The following is a 22,106-nucleotide window of genomic DNA, read 5'->3' on the forward strand; positions in this document are numbered from 1 at the left end:
GTATTTAAATGACAATGTATATTTAACAGGGAGGAAAAAAATAATAATAAATGTGAAGAATGTGGAGAAAAAGAAAATGTAGAACATGTACTGATGAACTGTAAAACTTATGAACATGAAAGGGAGAAATGGAGAAGGATGGTTGGAAGGACAAGCAAAGAATCCTAAAGGAATACTGGGAAATGAAGGAAATATAAAGGATATTCACAGAATAAGGAAAGCATTATTTATTTATCTACAGAGTACAAAATAAAAAAATAGCATTTGATGTAAAGTAATGTTGCTACACACTCATGTACAGTAGGTGGGGGTAGGCACCTTAAAGTTGCTTGCGAGCAGCCGTAATACAAAAGAAGAAGAAGAATCTAACTTCTTGCGCATGCGTATTAATTATGGGTATGTTGGCCTGACAGAGCACCAGTCAGGGTTTGTAGTCAGCTCGGTCTAAACTGAAAAACATCTGTTTTAAATGAAGATTTCTTGGTGCTTTAATGTTTTTATTCCTACGTTTGATAAATATGAATTTAGTTTGGTTGTTTTTTAACATTTGAAATCTATTGTGTTCATTTATTAAGACAGTTACCAAAACTACATTTCCCTACAAACTGTATAACGGGCAGTGACGTATAGACGGAAGTTAGTAACTAACATTTTTTTTTTCCTAAAGTATTTAGGAAAAATATTGTGTTTAAAAAACAAAGCAGCTTTTAATTTATTGTAATTTGATTACATTTTCAACTGGGATAACTTAAATTCTATGATAGAATAGACGTTTAAGATGAAGTTTTTCCTCTCTTCCTTGTTTGAGTCCGTGAAGGCAGCACTGGTCACATGATGAAGGAGCTCGGCAAAGCAGCTATATGTACCGGCTGCTTGCTGCTTGCTGCCTGCTTCGCCCTCGAAGACTGAAGGAAGACAGCAGCAATGTGCTCCAGGTGAGACGGAAGGTTTGCTGTTTCTCTAACTTGTTTTCCTCTCCAGGATAAAATGGTTCCTGTCTCGCAGGTTTCCGTTATATCCGCTTTATTTGCATGAAGCAGCAACGTTAGAGCTCCAGAAGCTTTTTGTTCTCATTTCTTTCCCCACAGATTTTCATTCTTTTAACTTGTTCTTTACACATTAATTAGTTTTTTCCTGATATTACCAGATCACCTGTTGCAACATTTATCTTTAGAGGAAACCTAACCCTTATAGTCTATTCTGGGGTTTATTGCACATTTTGGCTCATTTTACATCCAAAGGCTCTAAATCTGCATGAATAACAGTTTTAGTTTCCCTTCCTCTAAGTCATATGATAACCAGAACCTTTGGGCTGCTGTTGGCAGGAAACACGATTTGTCAGCAGATTTAAAGTGGACTGCAAAATGAGGTGATTGTACATTTTATGTGTTAAGAAATGACAATAGGACTTGGTTTGGTCAACTTTGGACACGGTTAGCAGTAAGGAGCAAACACCCAGGGTATGGCAGCAGGTTTGAGGATAAAATCAACCCTTATTCTTGCTGTGATGAAAGCAGGCCCTCTTCCAGTAGCAGTACTAATAGCCAGCTGTTTTCAGCCATGTGCAAATAAAGCCTAAAGGGTCACAATTAGAGAGGCTTTTGTTCACACTGCTGGAATGGCATCCATCACATTGGATTCAATGTGGACAGAAGGATTGTTGGATTGTTTCTGCCGTTTAATTTCTGTTTTGTGTTGACAGTGATGTTCTTTTAGGTAGTGGAATATGAAAAGGAAAACTAACTTTAATAAACCACATATTTCACTTTCTTTAAACTTGTTTATCTTAGTTTATGATCTTTAACATCTTTTAGGATTTACACTTGTTTGGATTTCATTTCTATCAAAAGGCTCCACGTCTGCATGCATGAATTTTAGTTTCCCTTTGTCTGCTATGATGACATAACTTTCTGATACAAATAATTTTAGTCATTAAATTTAAAGTCATAATTCTCAACAAAATGAAGTGATTTTCGTCGTAAAATAACCTCTAGGTGCAGGGATTTGCATCTTATCCTCCCCTGCAGTTTGCAAAACAACAAATTGGTGTGAAAATCCCGACAGTCATTAGAATCTTATCTCCTGCATTTTTTTTTTTTTTGTCAAAGGTCCTACAGGTTTTCCCTCTCACTGTTATCATTAACACATTCACTTGTTGCCTTACTCAGTCTCTGATGTCTTACTCAATTCTGTTTGTCTGTCCAGCGTCCAGCCCACAGAGTGGACCAATGACCTCAAAGATCAGAAGTGAGTACCAGGAAGCATTCTGCTTCTCTTAATCGGTCTGTTTTAATCGGATGCATGCTCTCTTTTGTTTTTCTAGTTTTGATGGCATCGTCTTAGTCACCCAGAGCCATGACACTCTGCCTGCTGAGCTGGAATTCCTGAAAGCCCCACTGCAGGATTACAGTTCTGTACGTTTCTGCAATTGCAACACTTAGATTAGATTATGAAGTGGAGGTGCCACATCCTTATGGAGGTTTAACAGATGTTATGAATTTTTAATGTAACACATCCCCCTCCAGGTATTTGCATTTTGTGTTATTTGTATCAGATTGAGACCATCTTGAGGAATTTTCTATAAGTGTGATCTCTGACAGAATATACCTCCATATAAGCCTTTCCACCGTGGCCCTGGCTCTGTATAGTGTCGAGTCTTTTCTAGTCTTCATAAACCTTCACAAAACCTCAGACAGCTCAACTTTTTCAGCTAAATAATAGCCCACACAGTGACGCTGCCACCACCATCATAATATTGCCTTTAAGTCTTTACAGAAATGCTGTACTTGCACTAAGATTGAATTATAATTAGATCAATTTGCTGAGAATTTCACTTCTAACATTTTTTTTTTTTTATGTTGATGTATTACAATAAAAGCAACTAAAAACAGACGCTGTTAAAACTGCTGAAATGGCTCACTGTATTGGTGTGTCAGATATCCTCAAATGATTTAGAGTTGAAACATTAAGTTACTTATACCCCAATTACACTACCCTTGAAAAACCGTGCCGAGCTCAGTAACTGAGATAACTTCTCGTGTGTAAATGGAAAGAAAACTGAACTGAACCGAGCTAGACACAACCAGACCGCTCTAACTGCAGACCAGTTCCAGAGGTGGGCTGGGCTTGGTTTTTCCCTGGCTCGGTTCTCTGATAACAAGAGCGCATGAGCAGAGCACGTCATCTCCGTTGTTGGTTCATTACCGCCAACAACTGCTTGATTTCCTCCTTCCTTCCAGATCACCACTAGGAGGCGAGGAGTCAAGGAACCGAGATATCGTGATGTGTAAACTGTCGTCAGAACCAAACTCGGCCTGGTTAACTGATCCGAGCTCGGACCGGTCTCGGCATGGATCGGTTTTTCAAGGGTAGTGTAAATGGGGTAATAGAAGCAGCTGTAGACCAGTTGACTTTATCAGGACAGGTAATTTCTAAAGTGACTGGACTGTAATCGCATCTGTCATTAGTGGTCACCCCTGGCTTTTACATAAGCAGACACAATGAGGTGTTCCTGGAAATCATTTCATCTGCAACCTACGGTGATCTCTAGCATGGACCTTTAGCATCATATAGGGGTTATCTGCCACTAAACAGGACTGTAAGAAGACAACACAATAATAATCCTTGTGTTACTTTCATTGTGCAGACATTTTTTTCTTAACATTTGTAAAGTGTTGTCTTGCACTTAAATAAAGCTTGACATAGGACGTCATCCAAATGGATTTTTTTTAAGTTTAGCTAAGTTGCGCAAATAATGAATGTCTCTTTTGGATCATGTCCAATATCTTGGCATTTTACTAACATTAGCAGGGAAATGTGCCGTATCCCTCCGTTTATGTATGTATCTTTCATGTAATTCATAAACGTCATAAACATCTCAAATTGGAGTTTGTGGCATGTGCAGACACGGAAATTACTGATTTGGAAACTATTCGAGGGATAAATGCATTTGACAATTGCAGTTCATTCCGATGGTCTTAGCGGACATAATGCACCTTCAGGTCAGAGATGGGTAAAGTACTCAAAAATTATACTTGGAACTACATCATATTTTTACTCGGGTACAAGTAGCCTTTAAATGAATTACTTTTTCCCCGTTACTTAAATATTTGGTAAGATGGTGACTCAAATAGGCAACTTCTGCTGTTGCAAAGACAAATATAAAAAAAACAAAAAACATTTTGCATGCAAGAATTACAAAATAAATATGTAGATTTTCAAAATAATTTTTGTTTTTGTTTTAAAACTTACAAACTCAATAGTTGCAGAATAGGTAAAAATACAGTGAACTGCCTTGTCACTCAACCTCAGGCATTTAACCAGTAAGCCCTCAGTGCAAAAATGAAAAAGATAAAGAAAGTGTGTCTCTCAATATGTTTAAAAGAATCTTGTTTTCATTAAGTGAAGTTACTCACAATGGATGGCGTTGCCAGAAGTTTTACTCAAGAGTAGTGTTATTTTATCATATTTTTACCCAAAAAAAGGTCAAAATTTAGTGTTGTAAAACTACTCCTACTAGAGTATTTATTTTTTTTACCTAAGTAAACGTAACTAGTTACTACCCCCTCTGCTTCAGGTGGACAGCGGTTTGGGCGATGAGGTGGTTCTGATCAAGGTTCCCAGTCTTCCTGGTGACCGTTTGATATTTGCCTCCACCGGCCCTGTGAACCGCGACTATGATGATGTCAGACGCTTCAGTGACGCAGCTGTCAAAGGCATCAAACGGTCAGTAAGCCGCAGTGTTCTGCCTTCACTTCCAGGAGTCATTCTATTCTGGTTTCATCACTCATTGTTTTGCTTTTTCAGGGCCTTGAAAGCTGGCATGCAGCGCCCCCTGCTGGTTTGCCCTCCACACAAGGACTATAAGAACAGCCCCTTGGTGGCTGCACTTGGTGCGCTTCATGCTCTCTACATGGTGAGAAATGGCTGTTCTGCAAAATATAGATGAATGATTTAATTATGGCACAGTATAATGGTCAATATTGGGAATAAAATGTGGCCTTTAGGAATCAACTTAATCGAAAAGAACACAATCTCTGGAGTTCCTCTGAGTCAAGGACTAAATCACCTTGTAAAAAAAACAGAAATGACTGGGAAAAGTCTTAAAAGGTGTAAAATTAACAATATGCAGATAGATTGAAAGATTACTTCTTTTTCTTCCAGTGTTTTTTGGGTGGAGATTTGGCCACCGCCGTGATCAAAATAAATTCTCTGCAGACTTCATCTAGCTGTTAAACCTGTTTCACTCACTCGCTTGATTAGCCTCATTGTCATAGCTGTCAGTTTTAATAGTGACATGGGTTGTAAAACTACCTCAACAAAGAAATTCATCCCTAATATTGTCAGTAAATGTTGGGTTTTCATTGTTAGATGGGTGTAATCATTGGCATGAAAACCAAATGGAAATGGAGAAATGGTTTATCAAAACATGAAGCTACCATAGATCGACCAAGTAAGACATGCCAATATGTTGATATTCATGAACTGATTGTGAGAAAATGGCCTTTTCCTGTTCTGCTTATTCATCTGTCACCCAATTGGACATGAGGGGATATTGCTAGGTCCAGGCAGCTATAAACCTTATCCACTGTTTCAACAGATGGAGTCAGTGTATATTCAGGCTGGGGGTTTTGTTAGTTTTTTTGTTGTTATTGTTAAGTGCAAAAAAAAAAAAATTTGAACAACGGTTTGTTTTCTACTTTTGGTTCTATAAACCCAAAAAGAAAATACTACGCACGTCATTCAAACAGAAGAAATGAACCGCCTGAGTATACACTGACCAGACAGCCCAGCCCATTACCCTTCTAGCCCTGGTTTCCAGCTCCTACAGCCTCCTGCTGAGGTCTGAAGAAGCTTCTTACTGCTATTTTCTTCCAAGCCCAGAGCTGCCAACTTTTTGTAGAGGCCGGTTAGTCAAAGCGTTCCTCCTCCCATGGTTGTTGGGTGGATCAGGGAATATGTTCACAAAGACAGTCACGCACTAAATCCACATGATTGAATGGGTTACAGGGGTAAAGTTTGGTTGAGCAAATTATCTTATATATTATCTTCATGTGTCCATAACTCAAGTATTTGATCTATGCGATCACTGCAGATTTCTTTATAACAGTAGTTTTTATTTGCATAACCAGGACCTGCTGCATGTTACTGTATGATTGGCATAAACCACAGTAATTACTTCAGAAAACAGATGCGGACTTCATTTCTATTTGCATGTGTTAAAAGCCCCTTGAAGTGCGAGAGGCAAATGACAAAACCTCGGACCACAAGGTGTGTGTCCTAGGGCTGTGGGCGGCCCAGGAGGCCGAAGGAAGGAGGCTGGTGGAGCTGGCTAATGCTCTGGAGAGCGGCAGGTTGGTCAGATGCCTTGCTTTATATGTTTTCTCCTGTTTTGTCACTCAAACAACCCTTTCCTTTCGCCCTGACAGAGTGGCATACCGCGACATCGGTGGCTCAGACCCTGAGCGCATGGCAGCACCTCGTGTGGCTGAATACGTTCAGGAGATGTTTAAGAACAGTCCTGTGCAGGTAAGGAGGAATTCTGCATGTTGACAGAGGAAAATCCCCTGCTAAATTAGATTTGAAAGGTTTTTCACACCTCCACAAAAAACTTCATTGAGCTCAAAAGGCATTTTATACTATAGACAAACACTAATTAGTGTATTATTTTTAAGTAAGAAGTTATGAATGAGGGATATAGACAAATGGTTTATGTTGTGAAAATGTGCTGTTTATCTGGATAACTAATGATAATAAATACAACGCAAAAATGATTGCTTTGTTATTTTGGTATCTTTCTCCACAATAAATGGTATGGCTGCCTCTGCATCTTGCTTCAGTAAAAATTAATTCTGCTCTATCTGATATTATTTGTATCACTTTCCTCATGGAGTCAAAAGTGGCTGAATAATACAAAATAACCTCATAATTTTAACCCCCGAGGTTTGTAAATATCATGTAAAGTTTATCTTTGTCGATGTAAACTGAAATTCATATAGTGTTTTTTTTAAGACTGTTTTATTTTAGGTTATCAGAGTAAAGGGAGTTGGGTACATTGTAAACATTTTTGAAAAATCATGTCTCACTTAACCTCCTATTTTAAATGTTCTGTTTTGTAGAGTTTCAAAAGAAACTCAAGTTTCTGATTGTAATGTGACTAAAGTAAAAAAAAAAGTTTAAGGAGGCCTGAACAGGTCTGTGTTTCCAGGTGGAGGTGTTGAGCGACGTGAGGATTCTGGAGAAGGAGTATCCATGTCTGGCTGCAGTGAACCGCTGTGCAAACTGTAAGACAAAAGCTTTACTTCTTATTGCATAAATTAAGGTTTTTTACAGATGTAAATACTGCCTTAAACTACCGCAGGTGTGCCTCGTCATCAGGCCAGAGTAATCAAACTGCAGTACTCTGGAGCGGGACCGATCCAGAAGACACTCATGTTGGTTGGAAAGGTAAGAATCCAAAGTTGATGTTCATACAAACAGTGGAAATAATGGAACTCATGATTGTTGTAGATCTGATCTCGTGTTGTCTATTTGCTTTTTTTTTGTGATGTTTGCAGGGAATTACCTATGACACAGGAGGAGCAGACATCAAGGCTGGAGGCTTCATGGCTGGGATGCACAGGGATAAATGTGGAGCAGCTGCTGTCGCTGGATTCTTCCAGGTAATTCTTTTTTAACAGCATTAGAATCAAAATATGCTTTAAAAAAATAAATAAATAAATTTAGTTATATTATTGAAAACAAACATTCATAAACATTTTTGAATCAGTGTTTTAATAAAAATGTCCTCAGCAGCTTTTAAAGTTTATCAGTGAATTGCAGAGGATGTGCTGGTTTCACAGCTGAATGTCTTAGACTTGCTTAGACACACTTTATTGTCATTTTATGTACATGGTGTATACAAAATGAAATTGTGATAAATTTATAAAACGCAGCAGTGATCAAAAAGTAAACCGTGTAGGAGAGACACGGTGCAAAAATGCATTGATGTGGAAGGTTCAGAGCAGTGCAAAAATAAGTAGAAATGGTGCAAAATACAGTAGAAACACTGAGTTGAGTTCTATTTTGAAGATTCACCATGTAGTGCAAGTATGATGTTTACAGTGTGATAGAGTCTTGAAGTCTGACTTGATTAGAGTTTTCAACAAAAGCTGTTACGGAACCCGCTTGTCCTGCACTGAATGCTGCGAATCCTCTTCCCAGAGGGCAGTAGAGAGGAATGTAGTTTGTCTCATGCCACGACCTGTCCGAGTGCTCAGTGAGACTGATGTGCTGTAGTTAAATCTCATAGCTGCCCCCTTGGTACATGTCTGGTGCATGCTATGAGCTGACAAACTCCACTCCACCAGCTGTTCCTCCACTCCTCTGTATTCATCCCTAGTGTCTCAGCATTGCTGCATTTCTATGCTTTAAGTAGCATAGAAATTAAGAAATGGCTTAAAAAATGATCATAATGAAAGACAAAAAAAACATGTAGATTCTCTTTGATGTAGATCTGATCTCTTTCAGATTTTAGCCCATCTGAAGCCAGAGCATCTGAAAGTGGTGGGTGCGATGACCATGGTGAGAAACAGCGTTGGTGCAGGTCAGTGTTGATGCCTCCAGCTAATAAATCACCTCCCGGTCTGAGCGGCTGTTCTCACCTCTCATTTTCCTGCTTTGTTTTTTTTTTTTTTTTTTTTTTTTTATACCCCCCTCAGACTGCTATGTGGCAGATGAGCTGGTCGTGTCCCGAGCAGGTCGCAGAGTCCGGGTGGGAAACACGGATGCTGAAGGCCGTATGGTGATGGTTGACCTGCTCTGTGAAATGAAGGAGAAGGTTGGAGGCGGTGCCTTTAAAAAGTTCCCTGATCAATCTCTTTCTCTGGTGTTTCTCCTCTAATTGGGTTTGTTTCTCTCCGCAGGCGGCGCAGGAGGTTTCCCCGCAGCTCTTTACGATTGCAACTCTGACTGGTCATGCCATCAGAGCCATGGGACCAAACTACTCAGTAAGTTCTGTGGCGGGAAAAAAGACAAAAAATCCACGGAAGGTTTATATTTCATGTCCACGTTTGTCCTAATTTCAAATAATTTCTTTTTAGATCATCATGGACAACGGACCAGCCCAGCGTGGTGGGAACGCCGCTCAGTGGCAGAAAGGTGAGATTAGGTTTGACCCATTAAAGAATGTTAAGCGTGTTTTTGCAAACTGTTGTAAATAAATAATCAGCTAGTTGAAAGTACAGATGATAACAACGCAAACCTTAAACTTTACTTCGTCATAAACTACAATGATTTATCTCTGCTGGTTGAAATTTACCCAGAGGCATTACTCAGGTGGTGAATGACTCATAATGTTTAAACTTTTTGCAGACAAACCTAGTTTCTTGCTCATCCAATGTCCATTTAAAAATGAATAAAGAAAAATCGATGCAGTCTTTGAATCCCTAGAGTGTAGTATGGCTCTAGTCGTAAGCTGAGCTTCACTCATCATAGACTTTAGTCTGTTTTTTGGAGTTTTTAGAGATTGATCATTATATTTAATTGTATCTAGATATAATTATCCAACATTTAGCTGCTTCAATTAAATTTTTTCTAACCATTATTCAGTAGGGTTGACCCCCTTTCTGGACCCTTATAGTCTACCTGTTATATCCAGTCCAAAACCAGTGTTGTGTTTTATATATCAGTTATCATTAAAAAGTAAATCAGCCGTTTGTTTTTCCATATTTCCTAATGTACCACCTGCAGGGAAATGGCCACATGGCGTAATGCTACCTCCACCAGTCTGCTTTGTGCACTGCTCCTTAATTTGAAAGACTCGTATGGATTAGATGTTCTCCTCTGATCAAAACAAACTGTCTCAGGAAGTAATTTTGCTCTTTGGCATGAGCAGATAAAAAATTCTACTGTGCTTGAACGTATCATTTTTTAAGCAAGTAATTTTTTTCCTCAGTCTACACCTTTAGTGCCAATTAACTGCTCATCTCAAATTCATGGCTGATTTCATTGTTATTGGATTGTTTTTGATCATCTGACCCATTTCTGTTTGAAGTAAATGATGCAAGCTGTGTTTCTGCTGGAGAGTGATCTAAAACATGCATTAAAGCTAGTTTTGAGATAGATGGAGCTTTTGGGAATTTTCAAGCTATGCTAAAACAGAAGCTCTGTGTGCTAAAAACAAACCTATTTAAATATTTCAACCAATCAATAAGAGTCTAATGTCCACCTAGAATCATATCAAACTATTCGCTATATAGAAAGTCTGAGGTCCACCTATTAAACAAATACTAGACTCTTATTAAATAACTATTAGTGTCTAATTTTGATCTGTTGTGGATTAGAAAAATGCCAGTCTTACTCTTTAATATCCTCTGGTCTAAGGTGATAAAGGGTTTGCAGGACCAAGTAACAGCAGTTTAACTCCCTGTCTTACAGCTGGAGAGGTGTTGGGAGATGTGTTTGAGATATCCAGCATCAGGCGGGAGGACTACGAGTTCCACAAAGGACCATCCGAGTACGAAGACATCCTGCAGTGCAACAATCTTCCATCCTCAGCGACTCCCCGAGGACATCAGACCCCTGCAGCTTTCCTCATCATGACCTCAGGCCTTGACAAGGTCCTGACACGCTGACAGGAAACAAAGTGTGTGTATCTGCTAAGAATTAAAGTGGTTCATCAGCATTAATGGCTTCTGTTGAAATGTGTCTACAGCATGGAGTGGATTCAGATGCACCTCTGCCCTACTCCCATATCGACATCGCTGGCTCGAGTGGTCCTTTCCCCGGAGTCCCAACTGGAGCACCCATTGTCGCCATGGCAACCAACTACATCCTTCAAAATAGTCTTTAAAAGTACTAAAATGTGTTGCGTTTCTGCTCTTTCTCCTTATCTAGTTTTATTTCTTAAAAGCTCAGGTTCATTTTTCTGCGACTGCTTAATCTTCTTCCTGTTTTAATAGTTGGTGGAAGAATCATATAAGGTGGCCTGAGCAGGAAATCTCTGCTTCTATGCAGTCATCGATGAGGCTGTAAAGAAACAAAGTTCTGCTCATTATTCAATAAAAAAAGGGTTTTTGGTCATGGTGATTTGTCAGACATTTTTGTTCCTACAAATTAACCGTTAATTCATATTAGAAACTTCTTTTTTTCAGGGATTTAATTATTTGGAGTTGAATGAAAAATTAAATTGTCTCATGGTGCCTTTCAACAGTTTTCATTTAGCTTATGTCAATAAACACAAAATGATCTGATACCGCAACTGAATGTAGCACATAACTGCAAAGTGGGAGGAAAACACTAGCTTCAGAAGTTTGGTCACCTTTTCCTCAAATACCCCTAAATAAAATGCAATGCAAAAAAAGTACCCAGAGGCAGCCTGAATGTAATTTGATCTCTGTAACATCCAGCTGTTCCATGGACGCCTCAGAGGAAAACAGCAGGGATAAAACGGCGCAGAAGTTTAAAACCAGTTTGGTTATTCAATATAATCCTAAGCTTTAGACATCTTATGGAGCCCTGCGCTATAGTACAACGAAACTGCAATCACTATTAGGTGGGCGTGGCTTTCCAATTATTTGACCCAGACAGGGAGAACAGTTAGTCGGGCTCTCTAAAATTCTGCTATTACTGTTAGAGCAGCAAAGGAAAAAGCCACAATAATCTGCATTTGTAGTTTAGTACAATCTGTGTAATGGACACAGCAAAGGTGGAAGAGGGTGCTGGGAGGTTACTTTTTGTTTTTACTCATGAAAAATAATGAAGAAAAGCTAAACATGGAAGACTGCCTATTAGGGAGAGGTTCACTTTCAACCGGGACGATATTAAGCACATATTTAGCAGGGGCTGCAATTTATTTATTTAGACTAAAGCATATTTTTGTAATAGCATAAACAAAGCGAGACTATTTGGTTGACCTGAAAGTTTAAACTCCAAGATGTTTACATTAATTGTGACTGAAATAAATTGAAGAATTGTAAAACCCTTGGGACTCTTAAAGACCTGCAGCTTTTATATTATATTGACTCAGCAGTGTACATGTAAAACACACCATTCTTTAGGAATATTAAGACTTATGTAATGGGTTTCATAAAAATGACTGGAGATGATATACACTGTCAACTGATAAAGGATCATCTGTGCTTATGGTTGTTTATTTAAAAACTCATGAACAGATTGTCCAAACGCATCAAACTGAATCCATAGGAAAAATGTAGAAAAACAGTAAAAACTTCAGTAGAAATTCAGAACTTAAATTCTTTAGAAGAATTCACTGCAGCCTTATACTGCCCCCTAATGGTCAGCTGAAGGCCTCCAACATGGGGACTACTCTGAGAAGTCATCGGTCTGTAGGGTTTCAAAACGTTTTCTGAAATCTTCCTCAAAGTGATCCAGGTCATCTTTACGGAGAATGTCCTAAGAACAGATGCAGCAACAGTTTACTGATGTATTTTATTTGCACTCTGTGAATAATATCTAATTTATTCATACAAACCTTAGGGAAGTTTCCGGGGAGTTTATTTGCATTAAGCTTTAGCAGTCTCAGTCTCTCTTCCTCTATGATCTGTCTCCTCTGCATCTCCCTCTCCTGTTCTGTTGCTTCAAATGTAGCTTCAATTTCCTTGATAAGAGAGAAAAGGGTTTTAAAAAGATTTAAAAATGTTACTACTTCCTAACAAAACACACCATTTATTACTCTTTGTTCAGGCTAACGTGAAGGGACATACCAGCTGAATAAACAGCTGTATCTTTGCTGCTCTCCACTATGCCTTATTGTGTAAAATGATACAAATCTGCGCTTTTGAATTATGGTTGGTACCCTTTCAGTTTCACGCTGCCGTCTTCTCTCTTCCATCAGTCTCTCCACCTCATGTTTGTGTTCCAGCTGCTTCATGCGACGTCTCTGGGCGTTCATCTGCTCAATCCGGTCGTCCTCAGCAAACTTGGCCATCATGGTTTTCCTGAAAGCCTCCTCTTCCTCTTTTTCCCGCTGCCTCTGCATCTGCTTGAAGGCTAGCTGCTCCCTGAAGGTCTGCTGCATCATCAGTCTCTGTCTGATCCTGTTTTCCATTTCCTCCTAATAATGCGGATTAAAAACATGTTTCTATTTGAAACAATATTTCAGATGTGATAAACAGTGTTTTAGTGTTCCAACTCTTTGGGGCTCACAATTTCTCTCTGTCTGTATGCCTCCTCTTGCTTTTCCAAATAAAGCTCCCGACAGACATGCTCCATCTCCTCGCTCAGTTTTCTCTCCCCTTCTATCTTCTCACACAGCTGGATAACAGAAGTGGACAGCAAGGAGAAGTGTTAAAAAAAATCAGCAGACAATAAGCTGATAAGAGGAGCTTGTTTTTTCAACCATTTTGTGGCGATATTCCTTGGCTTCTTCCCATTGTTTCATCTGATTCCTTCTAGTCTCCTCCGTATGTTGCTGCTGCCTTGCAAACTCCATGATGCGTCTGTTTTCCTCTTCGATCCTCTTCTGCTCCATCCGCCTCCACTCAGCCTGTTCCCTTTTCAACTCCTCCATTTGCTGCCGAGAAGCTTTGACCTTCTCCAGCTTTAACTGCCTCTCCCTTAAACAGAAAGCATGAATCTCAATAAACAGAAAAACTCATTGTGATTTCATAGAAATACTGGAACATAATATTCCTACAGTGAACCAGCTATTAGAATATTATCTGTTTTAAATAGGAGTAAAGGAGACCCACATCTGCTCCTCTTCATAGATCTTCCTGATGATCTCGTCCACCAGAAGCTTCTCTTTGAGAAACTCCTCATACGCCTCCTGTCTACTGCGCTCCTTCTCCATGAGCTGCTGCTCCAACTCTCTCTGATGCCGAACCACCTTCTCGTTATGTTGCAGCTGCTGCTGCTTCTGGAGCTCAGCAGCAGCTTGTTCTTGTTCTCTCTTCATTCTGTGAGCCAGCTCTGCCTCTTCCCTCTAAAGTGAGATAAAAGAGAAAAGTTGAGAGACTTGAACTCTTGATTTAGTTTGTTCCTGTGTTCATACTGCAGTTGGCTGCCACATAAAGATAAAAGTCATTGTAGCACTGTAGTCATAGCAGAATATATAAAATCTGAAAGAACTACCAAAGGTGGCACCCACTTTGGTTTGAAGTCTTAGAGATTCCTTTTCTGCGATCTGAGCAGCTATCTCCTTGTGCACATACGCAGCACTCAGCTTGGATTTCAGTTCTCTGATCTCCAAGCTGAAAATCAAAGGATGAATTTAAATACTTATAAGTCCAGGTTACACATAAAAACATAGAAGATCATAATAAATGGTTTGTACCTGTTCTCTATAATAAGCCGTCTCATCTTCTCATCTTTTTGCTTCTCGTGGTCGATTCGGGCCTGCTCTTTAGCTTTTCTCTCCTCCTGTTCCAGCTCCTTTTCCCTGTTTACTCTCTGCTCCTCAGCCTGCAGTCACATTCAGTCATTATTATAAGCATTGCACTGGACAAAGGTCATACCAGTCTGTTTGTTAAAAGCTTTTTTCTTTAAAAGCAATGCTTAGATTTCCATCTCAGATTGTTTTATTGTGCATACAATTATTGTTTTTTACCTGAATTTCATGAAATGTGAAGAAGTCGGTCCAGAATACTGGAATGTACTGTATGATTAATATCTACAGTCAGAGTGAATATGTAAAAATATGTAAACCAGAAGGTGTTAAAACTTTTGGTCATACAAGATATTGCACAGTTATATTCCCTGATATTAATTACTTAAATATATCAAGTAAAAGCTGTTTACTCCAAAAATGCATTTGATAAAAAAAAATACCCCATGTGACTTTTGAAGGGTCACAGCTGAATTTGTCAGAATGCAAAAATGTTGATCATTTCTAGTTCTGCTATATAGATATTTACATTTTATAAAGACATTTTAAGCTTGTTTAATTTTTCCAATAAAAATATTTTTTGTTATTCACATATTATTAAAGCTTATCCTTGCATACAGTGATGAATAAAAAAAATAAAAACTAAAACCTCAAGCTTATTGAATAAAGCCAAAACATAAACTAGTTCCTGGAACAGGAGCCATGTTACTGTGTATCTTTAACTGTCCCAAAAATGTAAATATCTTTGTTTATAATTTGGTGATTATATTGAAATCGGGGATAAATAGATGTGGTAGACTATGAGGAGCAGGAGCCTCCCACCTTGATCAGTTCCTCCTCCATCTGCCGCTCCTTCAGCTGATGCTGCTCATGCCGCAGGTACCTCCTCCTCTCTGCGCTCTCCTCCTGCCTCAGACCAGCCAGCAGCTGCCGCTCTCTGACCAGCCGCTTGGCTTCTTCTTGCCGGAGCTCTTCCCGATACCTAGACTGCTGCTGGTGTCTCAACATCGAGTGACGATCCTGTTCGGATGAAAAACGCAGACTTTACAACAAGCACAGATACGATGATAAACAACGAACAAAGCTAAGCTAACAGGCTCAAACTACAAAAAGTTACCATGTTGGAAGTTTTCTCATACGAGCCCAGTTCCCCAGACTTCTTTTTGATTAGAAGGCACACGCAAAACAACAACTTTATCTTAAAACGAGTTTAAAGAGACTCTCTTAAGTTCCAACGCATTGATCCTTTCGGTTGTTCAGCATTTGGTTGCCCTGGAAACTGGTCGAGCTCGTGGCTTCATCCAATCAGAGTGGGCATAGAAAATGAAGGATAGTGAAATCCAAATTTCATCAAATGTTATTTATTTATTTAATTTTGTCTTTAAAATGTTTTTAGGAATGAAAGATGTTCAGTTTGATTGCTACATGAACAAGCTGTTTTTTTATATATGTTTCATCGTGGATAATTAACTCTAATTGCGGTGTGTTGTTTGATGTTGCTTTTTGAGAAAATGCTTTACAAATCAAACACAAATAAAATCAATTTATTAACTGCGCTGATTTAACCAATTCAAGATTTGTTTTCATAGACTAATTTAGACATCAGTTGCCATTGGAGATTATTCTTATTCTTTACATTTTTTTGGCGCTTGCCCAAATAGATGCAGTTCCGCCACCTACTGGTAGGGAGTGTGGACCAGAATGACTGTTATTATTAATTAAATTCTGTTACACAATTGTGTTATTTTTAAGTAAGGAATTATTATCCTGTAAATGTTACTTTCTGAATCACTTTTAAAAAGAGCAGTGCGTTTGTGCTCTTAGAAGGTTAAAGTACCTGGTTCAATCCCCATAGCATCCACTCTGGGTTCCTGAGCAAAACCATTAACCCCACACTGCTCCCCGGGGGCTGCACAATGGCATTTAACCCATTCCCTCCCCAAGGGAATGGGTTAAATGCAGAGAGTGAATTTCCCTATTGTGGGACAATAAAGGGTTTTACATTCATATTTATTACAGTACAACATGACATCTTCTATTGTTTCATCTACACCACTGTATTCACGTTTCCTATTCCTATGTTTCCCTAAAATAAACAGAGCACCATTTAATCTAGTATGCCCAAATCTCAAATGAGAAATAATTGATTTTTCTCATCTTGTTCTTCTGATTTCTACAGTTTTCTTTTGAATTTTATAAAAAACAATGTCCTCTTTTTCCTTTCTCCCATTCCTTTTGTCATTTATCCTTTTTTTTCTGTTTGATTAACATGTTAACTTCCTATATACAAAAATTAATAATTAAATACACTGTTAAATCTCTAACAGCTTCTTTTGCTTTCCAGACTACCTGTTCATTTCCTTTAAGTCTACAATGTGCTGGTCTCCATACAAAAATTATAATTTAAGCCATCATATTTATTCTATATAGTGTCGGTTGAATTTCTATTAAAATATCTGGCCTGTTTTCTGGATGACTATAATGCAAACTATTTAAGGATGAATTTGAATCTGAACATATGACTGATCTGAATGGCTTAACATCTTCAACCCATTGAATAGCTGATAATATTGCAATCATGTCTCGTGTGTAAAAAAAGTTGATCACTTATTCTTTTCCTAATTTTAACATTGAATTCTGGTCATTTAAAAGCTACTCTTGTTTGATATTATATTTTTTAGAAGCATCTGTATATTTCTTACATAACTATAATATTTATTAATATAATCCTGTACTATAAATGCATTTAGAGTGAATTCCTTATTGCTTCTCTTTTTCAACAAAGTAAAATCTACATTGACATCTGGAATAATCCAAGGCTGTATTATTGATAATGGAACTGTTTGGCTTATACTAATCTGATCTATTTTGAATCCTTTTCTACACAATCCAACCAAAACTTCTAATGTCTTTTATTTCTTTTTCCCAACAGGGTTTTATTGCTTGATGAGTTGGATGATCCTGTCTATGACCTTTTAAGTTAGCAGAATCATTTAAGGTTAATTGCTCTCTTCTTAATGCAAGTGGCATTTCTCCTATTTCTACTAATAATGCTGCTGTTGGAGTAGCTTTAATTGCCCCAGTACAAAACCTCAATGTTTGGTACTGAATACGATCTAAATTTTTGTCTCTGCTGCTGAATTATATACAATGCGTCTATAATATATCACTGATCTAATTAGCCCTGTATATATATATATCCTTAAGTGCTATTCTTAATCCTATCTTTAAGTGCTAAGATATTTAATACTTTCTTGCATTTGTCTAAAACCTTTTGAATGTGTATATTCCATGTAAGTCTTTCATTAAACCAAACCCTTACCAATTTAAATTGCCTCACTTTTTCTATTTCTGGTTACCGGTATATAAGTTTTATTGCTTCATTTTAAATGATTACAAAATGTATTCCTTGAAAAGAACATTGTTTTAGTCTTATCCCTAAAGAAAATATAAACCCTTCTTCTTCATCTTTTTAGTAATAAACTCCAAATTCCTCCCTTTCATCCACGTTGCTCCATCATCAGAAAAAAGAGAAAATCCCACTCCACAATCTACATTTTGAAACACATGATCTATCATTATCGAAAATAATTAAGGACTTATTATGCTTCCTTGTGGAGTACCGTTTTCAACAATATATTTATCAGAATAGTGATTTCCTATTTTAACTTGTACTTGTCGTTTAGTTAGAATATCTTTACATCCTACCTGTAATACATCAATCTTGTTCATTTTAATTAAAAAACCTTGTTTACGCAAAATATCATATGTTTTCTCAATAGCAAAAAACACTGCTAAAATACTTTATTAATTTGCACTTTTCTGATTTCAAATTCCAAAATCAAAACTACATATATAGTATTCCTTCCGCCCCTAAAGCCACTTTATTTTGATATATATCCTTATGATTCAATGTAATAAATCCTCCTTTCATTAATCTCTTTCTCCACTATTTAAAAATATTTGATGTTAACGCAATAGGGCTTTAATTTTCAGGCTTTGTATACATATTGGTATTATTATAACAATCTCTATCTAACTCTCTAGTAATTTTCGATTTTCCCAAACTTTATAATAAAGTTTGAATAAAATGTCTTTTTAAATGTTAAATAGACATTAAATGTCTATTTAATGTTTTAACATTAAATAAAAAATTTTATATTTTCTTGGTGTTGTTAGTTTACCTTTCTGGAGAGCTCGATTTAATTCAATCGACATTCAATAAATCATTTTTTACATTTTCTATCTGCTCTGATATCTGTCTGTTTTCTAATACTGTCATTTCTCTTTCCCCATTCCCTTCCAAAGTAATATTATCTGAGCTATATATTTGATAAAAATATTTGCCATCATTTATACACATTCTTCATCCTTAGCTGCTGGATTACCATACTGTATTTTAATACCAATAATTTTTTTTAAATCATTGATCATACTTTTAATCTATGTTTCTCTTCCCACTGAATTACAAAAATCCTCCAACAATCCTTTTTTGCATTTTTTTTTATAGTTCTTCTCACTCGAGTCTGACATCTCTTTTATTCCATAATATTCTGTGAACAGTGATTCCTTTTCAACCTTTTAAAAGTTTCATTTCGATTTTTGTAATTATTTTATCACACTCATTTTCCATCATGATCCATGTTTTCAAAGATCTCCTGCTTCTTCTTCTTTGTTAGATTGGCGGATTGCAAACAATTTATAGGAGTATACCGCCACCTACTGTCCATGAGTGTGTAGCTCTTTGTTACATAAAAATAAAAACAATGCTTTATCAATAACCTAATTTTACTCCCTATTTCCATCTGTCCCTAAAATTCATTTAATACTCAATTTTCTCTCTTTCTCTATATTTACTTTCTTCTTTCTTCTTTGTGCGTCAATTTTAGCAACTGGGCGGTACTTACAAGCGAACGGAAATGACGTAATTGGAGGAATTATAAAACAGACGTTAGCGCGCTCATTCCGGCTCAAACTTTTCTTCCTGCAGTCGGAGTGGTCCGTGGAGGAGACTCAGTCCCCGCTATCAACACAAAGACCAAATCTGTCTCTCCCGCTTCACGTTAACTCTCTGTTCCTGCTTCCATTTCGACGGTGCGACGCTTTAAAGCGGAAAGAACAGACTTTTTCTCCTCTCTCCACGCAGACGCAAATACCCCACAGCAAACATGTTCGAGGCTCGCCTGGTGCAGGGCTCCATCCTGAAGAAGGTGCTGGAGGCTCTTAAAGATCTGATCACAGAAGCCTGCTGGGATGTTAGCTCGTCAGGCATCTCGCTCCAGAGCATGGACTCCTCTCATGTCTCCCTGGTGCAGCTCACTCTGCGGCATGATGGCTTCGACTCTTACCGCTGCGATAGAAATTTGGCCATGGGGGTCAACCTCAGCAGGTGAGGCCAACCGTCCTATAGATATCTTATTAAGTTTAGGACCGTTACATTTACGCTTGATTAATTTATTACATGAAACGTACTTTTGATGATCAGGTGAAATCAAATGATAACGATGGTTACCAAATTGGGCGACGAATGGTGAAAATAAAGTTTATTTTTTGGGGGTAACTTTAAAGCTTTAAAGCAATATCTATAGTATTTGGCTTCGCTTATATTGATCCGCTGTTGCTATCATAAAGAAGGAGGCCATCTTGGCGGATTTGCCCGGGCTTGTTTCTCTGCCGAACTGCGCAATCATCATATGTATGTATATTTTTTCCGCTTGCAAAACCCACAAACGTTGATCCGAACGCTCCTTATTATTATTTTTAATTAGTTTAAGGAATATATATCAGTGACTTGAAATGCGCACTCAGTTAAGCGCCAAATAATTTTGCCGGGTGAGTTGGCGGGAATTATTTAACCCGGGAACTTCTACTTCCGGTTTCGTCACGTAGTAAGGCGGAGCCTTTTCTTTAGTCTTCTGTTCACATTGATTGTTCCAGTTTAATAAAAATACCAAAATATATATATATATATATATATATATATATATATATATATATATATATATATATATATATATATATATATATATATATATATATATATATATATATATATATATATACACAGCTCATCTCTCCTCGTTGTAATCAAGAGTCTAAAGTTTTACAACCTTTTTTTCAGTATGTCGAAGATCCTGAAGTGTGCAGGAAATGAAGACATCATCACCCTCAGAGCAGAAGATAATGCAGATACACTGGCCCTTGTGTTTGAGACCCTCAGTAAGTGTGTAGTGATATAGCAAATTGTGATTGTCTACAGCATGGTGTAAAGATTGATTAGATGTCTCAATCTGACTTTATCGCTTTAAAATATTTTTTTTGAAAATGAATCATGTTGTTGCCTTTATTAATTTTCAGATCAGGAGAAGGTCTCTGATTATGAGATGAAGCTGATGGACCTGGATGTTGAACAGCTTGGGATTCCAGTAAGTAATGACCTGAACTTAGTTGGTCAAGAAAAACACTGGTGATGTTTTCTTGTTTTATACAAATGAAAATCATTATGTAAACTGGAGTGTATTGGATATTGTGTCAAATATTTAGATGCGGTGACGTTTTTGTGACAATGGATCTAATTTCTTGTCCCAATTTTTATCTAAGCTCTTACCAGCTTTAACCTGTCTGTGTGTGACCTGCTCCTTACGTTTCCACATCTATCCCCACAGGAACAGGAGTACAGTTGTGTGGTAAAGATGCCCTCTGGCGAGTTTGCCCGCATCTGCCGTGACCTGTCTCAGATTGGCGACGCTGTCATGATCTCCTGTGCTAAAGATGGAGTGAAGTTCTCAGCTACTGGAGAACTGGGTACCGGAAACGTCAAGCTGTCACAGACCAGCAATGTGGACAAAGAGGATGAGGCTGTGAGTGTGAATGTGTTAACTTGCAGTTTTACTTGGATTAGCTTTGTTAGGTGTCGATTTTCACTTTCTTTTTCTCTGTTAAGGTAACAATTGAAATGAATGAGCCGGTCCAGCTGATCTTTGCCCTGAACTACCTGAACTTCTTCACAAAGGCCACACCCTTGTCCAAGACTGTCACCCTCAGTATGTCTGCCGATATCCCCCTCGGTAAGTGGATGGGTTTTATTTAACAAATATGCACCCTGAAGTGCTTCTTTTGTAGCCAGGACTGACAGGGTTTCTTTCCACAGTGGTTGAGTACAAGATCGCTGATATGGGACACGTCAAATACTACCTAGCCCCCAAGATTGATGAGGAGGCTTCCTAATCTGTCTACATGAATCCAAAAAGGGAGAAACGGGAGAAGATGACTGGGACTCCCCCTGAATGATGGAAGGACAGAAATGATCTTGTTTTTATCATCGTGCACTAAAGGTCAGCAGCCGTGTGAGGTGATCATCACAGCGGCTGGTTTTTGTCCTGATGTCCCCCAGCGTTTAAATTCCAGCACTTGTTCATCTGTTCTCGTTTCTCTCTTGTGTTGGATGGGAAACCCAATTTTCAAGTTCTTTTGTAGATAAAACACTTGTAAATAAGTCCTACAGTTTTCTTGCTGTCGGTCAACTCCGGATGTTTTTGTATGAATAAAATCGGTCCAAAATAAAACTCCTTGTTTTAAACATTTGTCTTTGACTAAGTATAACATTTAAGTTCGGTTATAGACTGAATAGACCTATTCAGGTGAAAGTCTAACCAAAGTGGAATATAAATTTAAGAGCTGGATATAGAATTTTATATTTTCTCATCTAGCCTAGATGACAAAGTTTTAAAATTCTATATCCAGCTCTTAAATTGATATTTATATACCTGAATTAGGTATT

The 22,106-nt window shown here is 37.9% G+C and overlaps 3 protein-coding genes across 3 annotated transcripts; 2 read left to right on the top strand and 1 right to left on the bottom strand.

The window, feature by feature from the left end:
- Nucleotides 1–815: 815 nt before the first annotated feature.
- zgc:152830 (uncharacterized protein LOC767682 homolog) lies at nucleotides 816–11,067 on the top strand. Its single transcript, XM_038277205.1, has 16 exons — nucleotides 816–935; nucleotides 2,206–2,247; nucleotides 2,324–2,414; nucleotides 4,577–4,725; nucleotides 4,807–4,915; nucleotides 6,226–6,353; nucleotides 6,429–6,528; nucleotides 7,208–7,283; nucleotides 7,361–7,446; nucleotides 7,557–7,661; nucleotides 8,509–8,584; nucleotides 8,700–8,818; nucleotides 8,904–8,987; nucleotides 9,081–9,138; nucleotides 10,417–10,598; nucleotides 10,694–11,067. Exons 1-16 carry the CDS (start codon nucleotides 925–927, stop codon nucleotides 10,829–10,831), a joined length of 1,554 nt encoding a protein of 517 aa, XP_038133133.1. The 5' UTR covers nucleotides 816–924; the 3' UTR covers nucleotides 10,832–11,067.
- Nucleotides 11,068–11,455: 388 nt separating this feature from the next.
- mns1 (meiosis-specific nuclear structural 1) lies at nucleotides 11,456–15,702 on the bottom strand. Its single transcript, XM_038277206.1, has 10 exons — nucleotides 15,444–15,702; nucleotides 15,149–15,346; nucleotides 14,276–14,403; nucleotides 14,090–14,192; nucleotides 13,692–13,924; nucleotides 13,340–13,556; nucleotides 13,147–13,254; nucleotides 12,797–13,054; nucleotides 12,473–12,598; nucleotides 11,456–12,393 (listed from the first exon to the last, which is right to left on the bottom strand). Exons 1-10 carry the CDS (start codon nucleotides 15,444–15,446, stop codon nucleotides 12,304–12,306), a joined length of 1,464 nt encoding a protein of 487 aa, XP_038133134.1. The 5' UTR covers nucleotides 15,447–15,702; the 3' UTR covers nucleotides 11,456–12,303.
- A 3,580-nt stretch (nucleotides 15,703–19,282) lies between these two features.
- pcna (proliferating cell nuclear antigen) lies at nucleotides 19,283–21,905 on the top strand. Its single transcript, XM_038277209.1, has 6 exons — nucleotides 19,283–19,715; nucleotides 20,448–20,545; nucleotides 20,684–20,751; nucleotides 20,992–21,186; nucleotides 21,270–21,393; nucleotides 21,477–21,905. Exons 1-6 carry the CDS (start codon nucleotides 19,495–19,497, stop codon nucleotides 21,551–21,553), a joined length of 783 nt encoding a protein of 260 aa, XP_038133137.1. The 5' UTR covers nucleotides 19,283–19,494; the 3' UTR covers nucleotides 21,554–21,905.
- The last annotated feature ends 201 nt before the right edge of the window (nucleotides 21,906–22,106 follow it).

This window comes from Cyprinodon tularosa, unplaced genomic scaffold (assembly GCF_016077235.1).
Source record: "Cyprinodon tularosa strain WSP-4 unplaced genomic scaffold, ASM1607723v1 ctg130, whole genome shotgun sequence".
Taxonomy (NCBI): domain Eukaryota; kingdom Metazoa; phylum Chordata; class Actinopteri; order Cyprinodontiformes; family Cyprinodontidae; genus Cyprinodon; species Cyprinodon tularosa.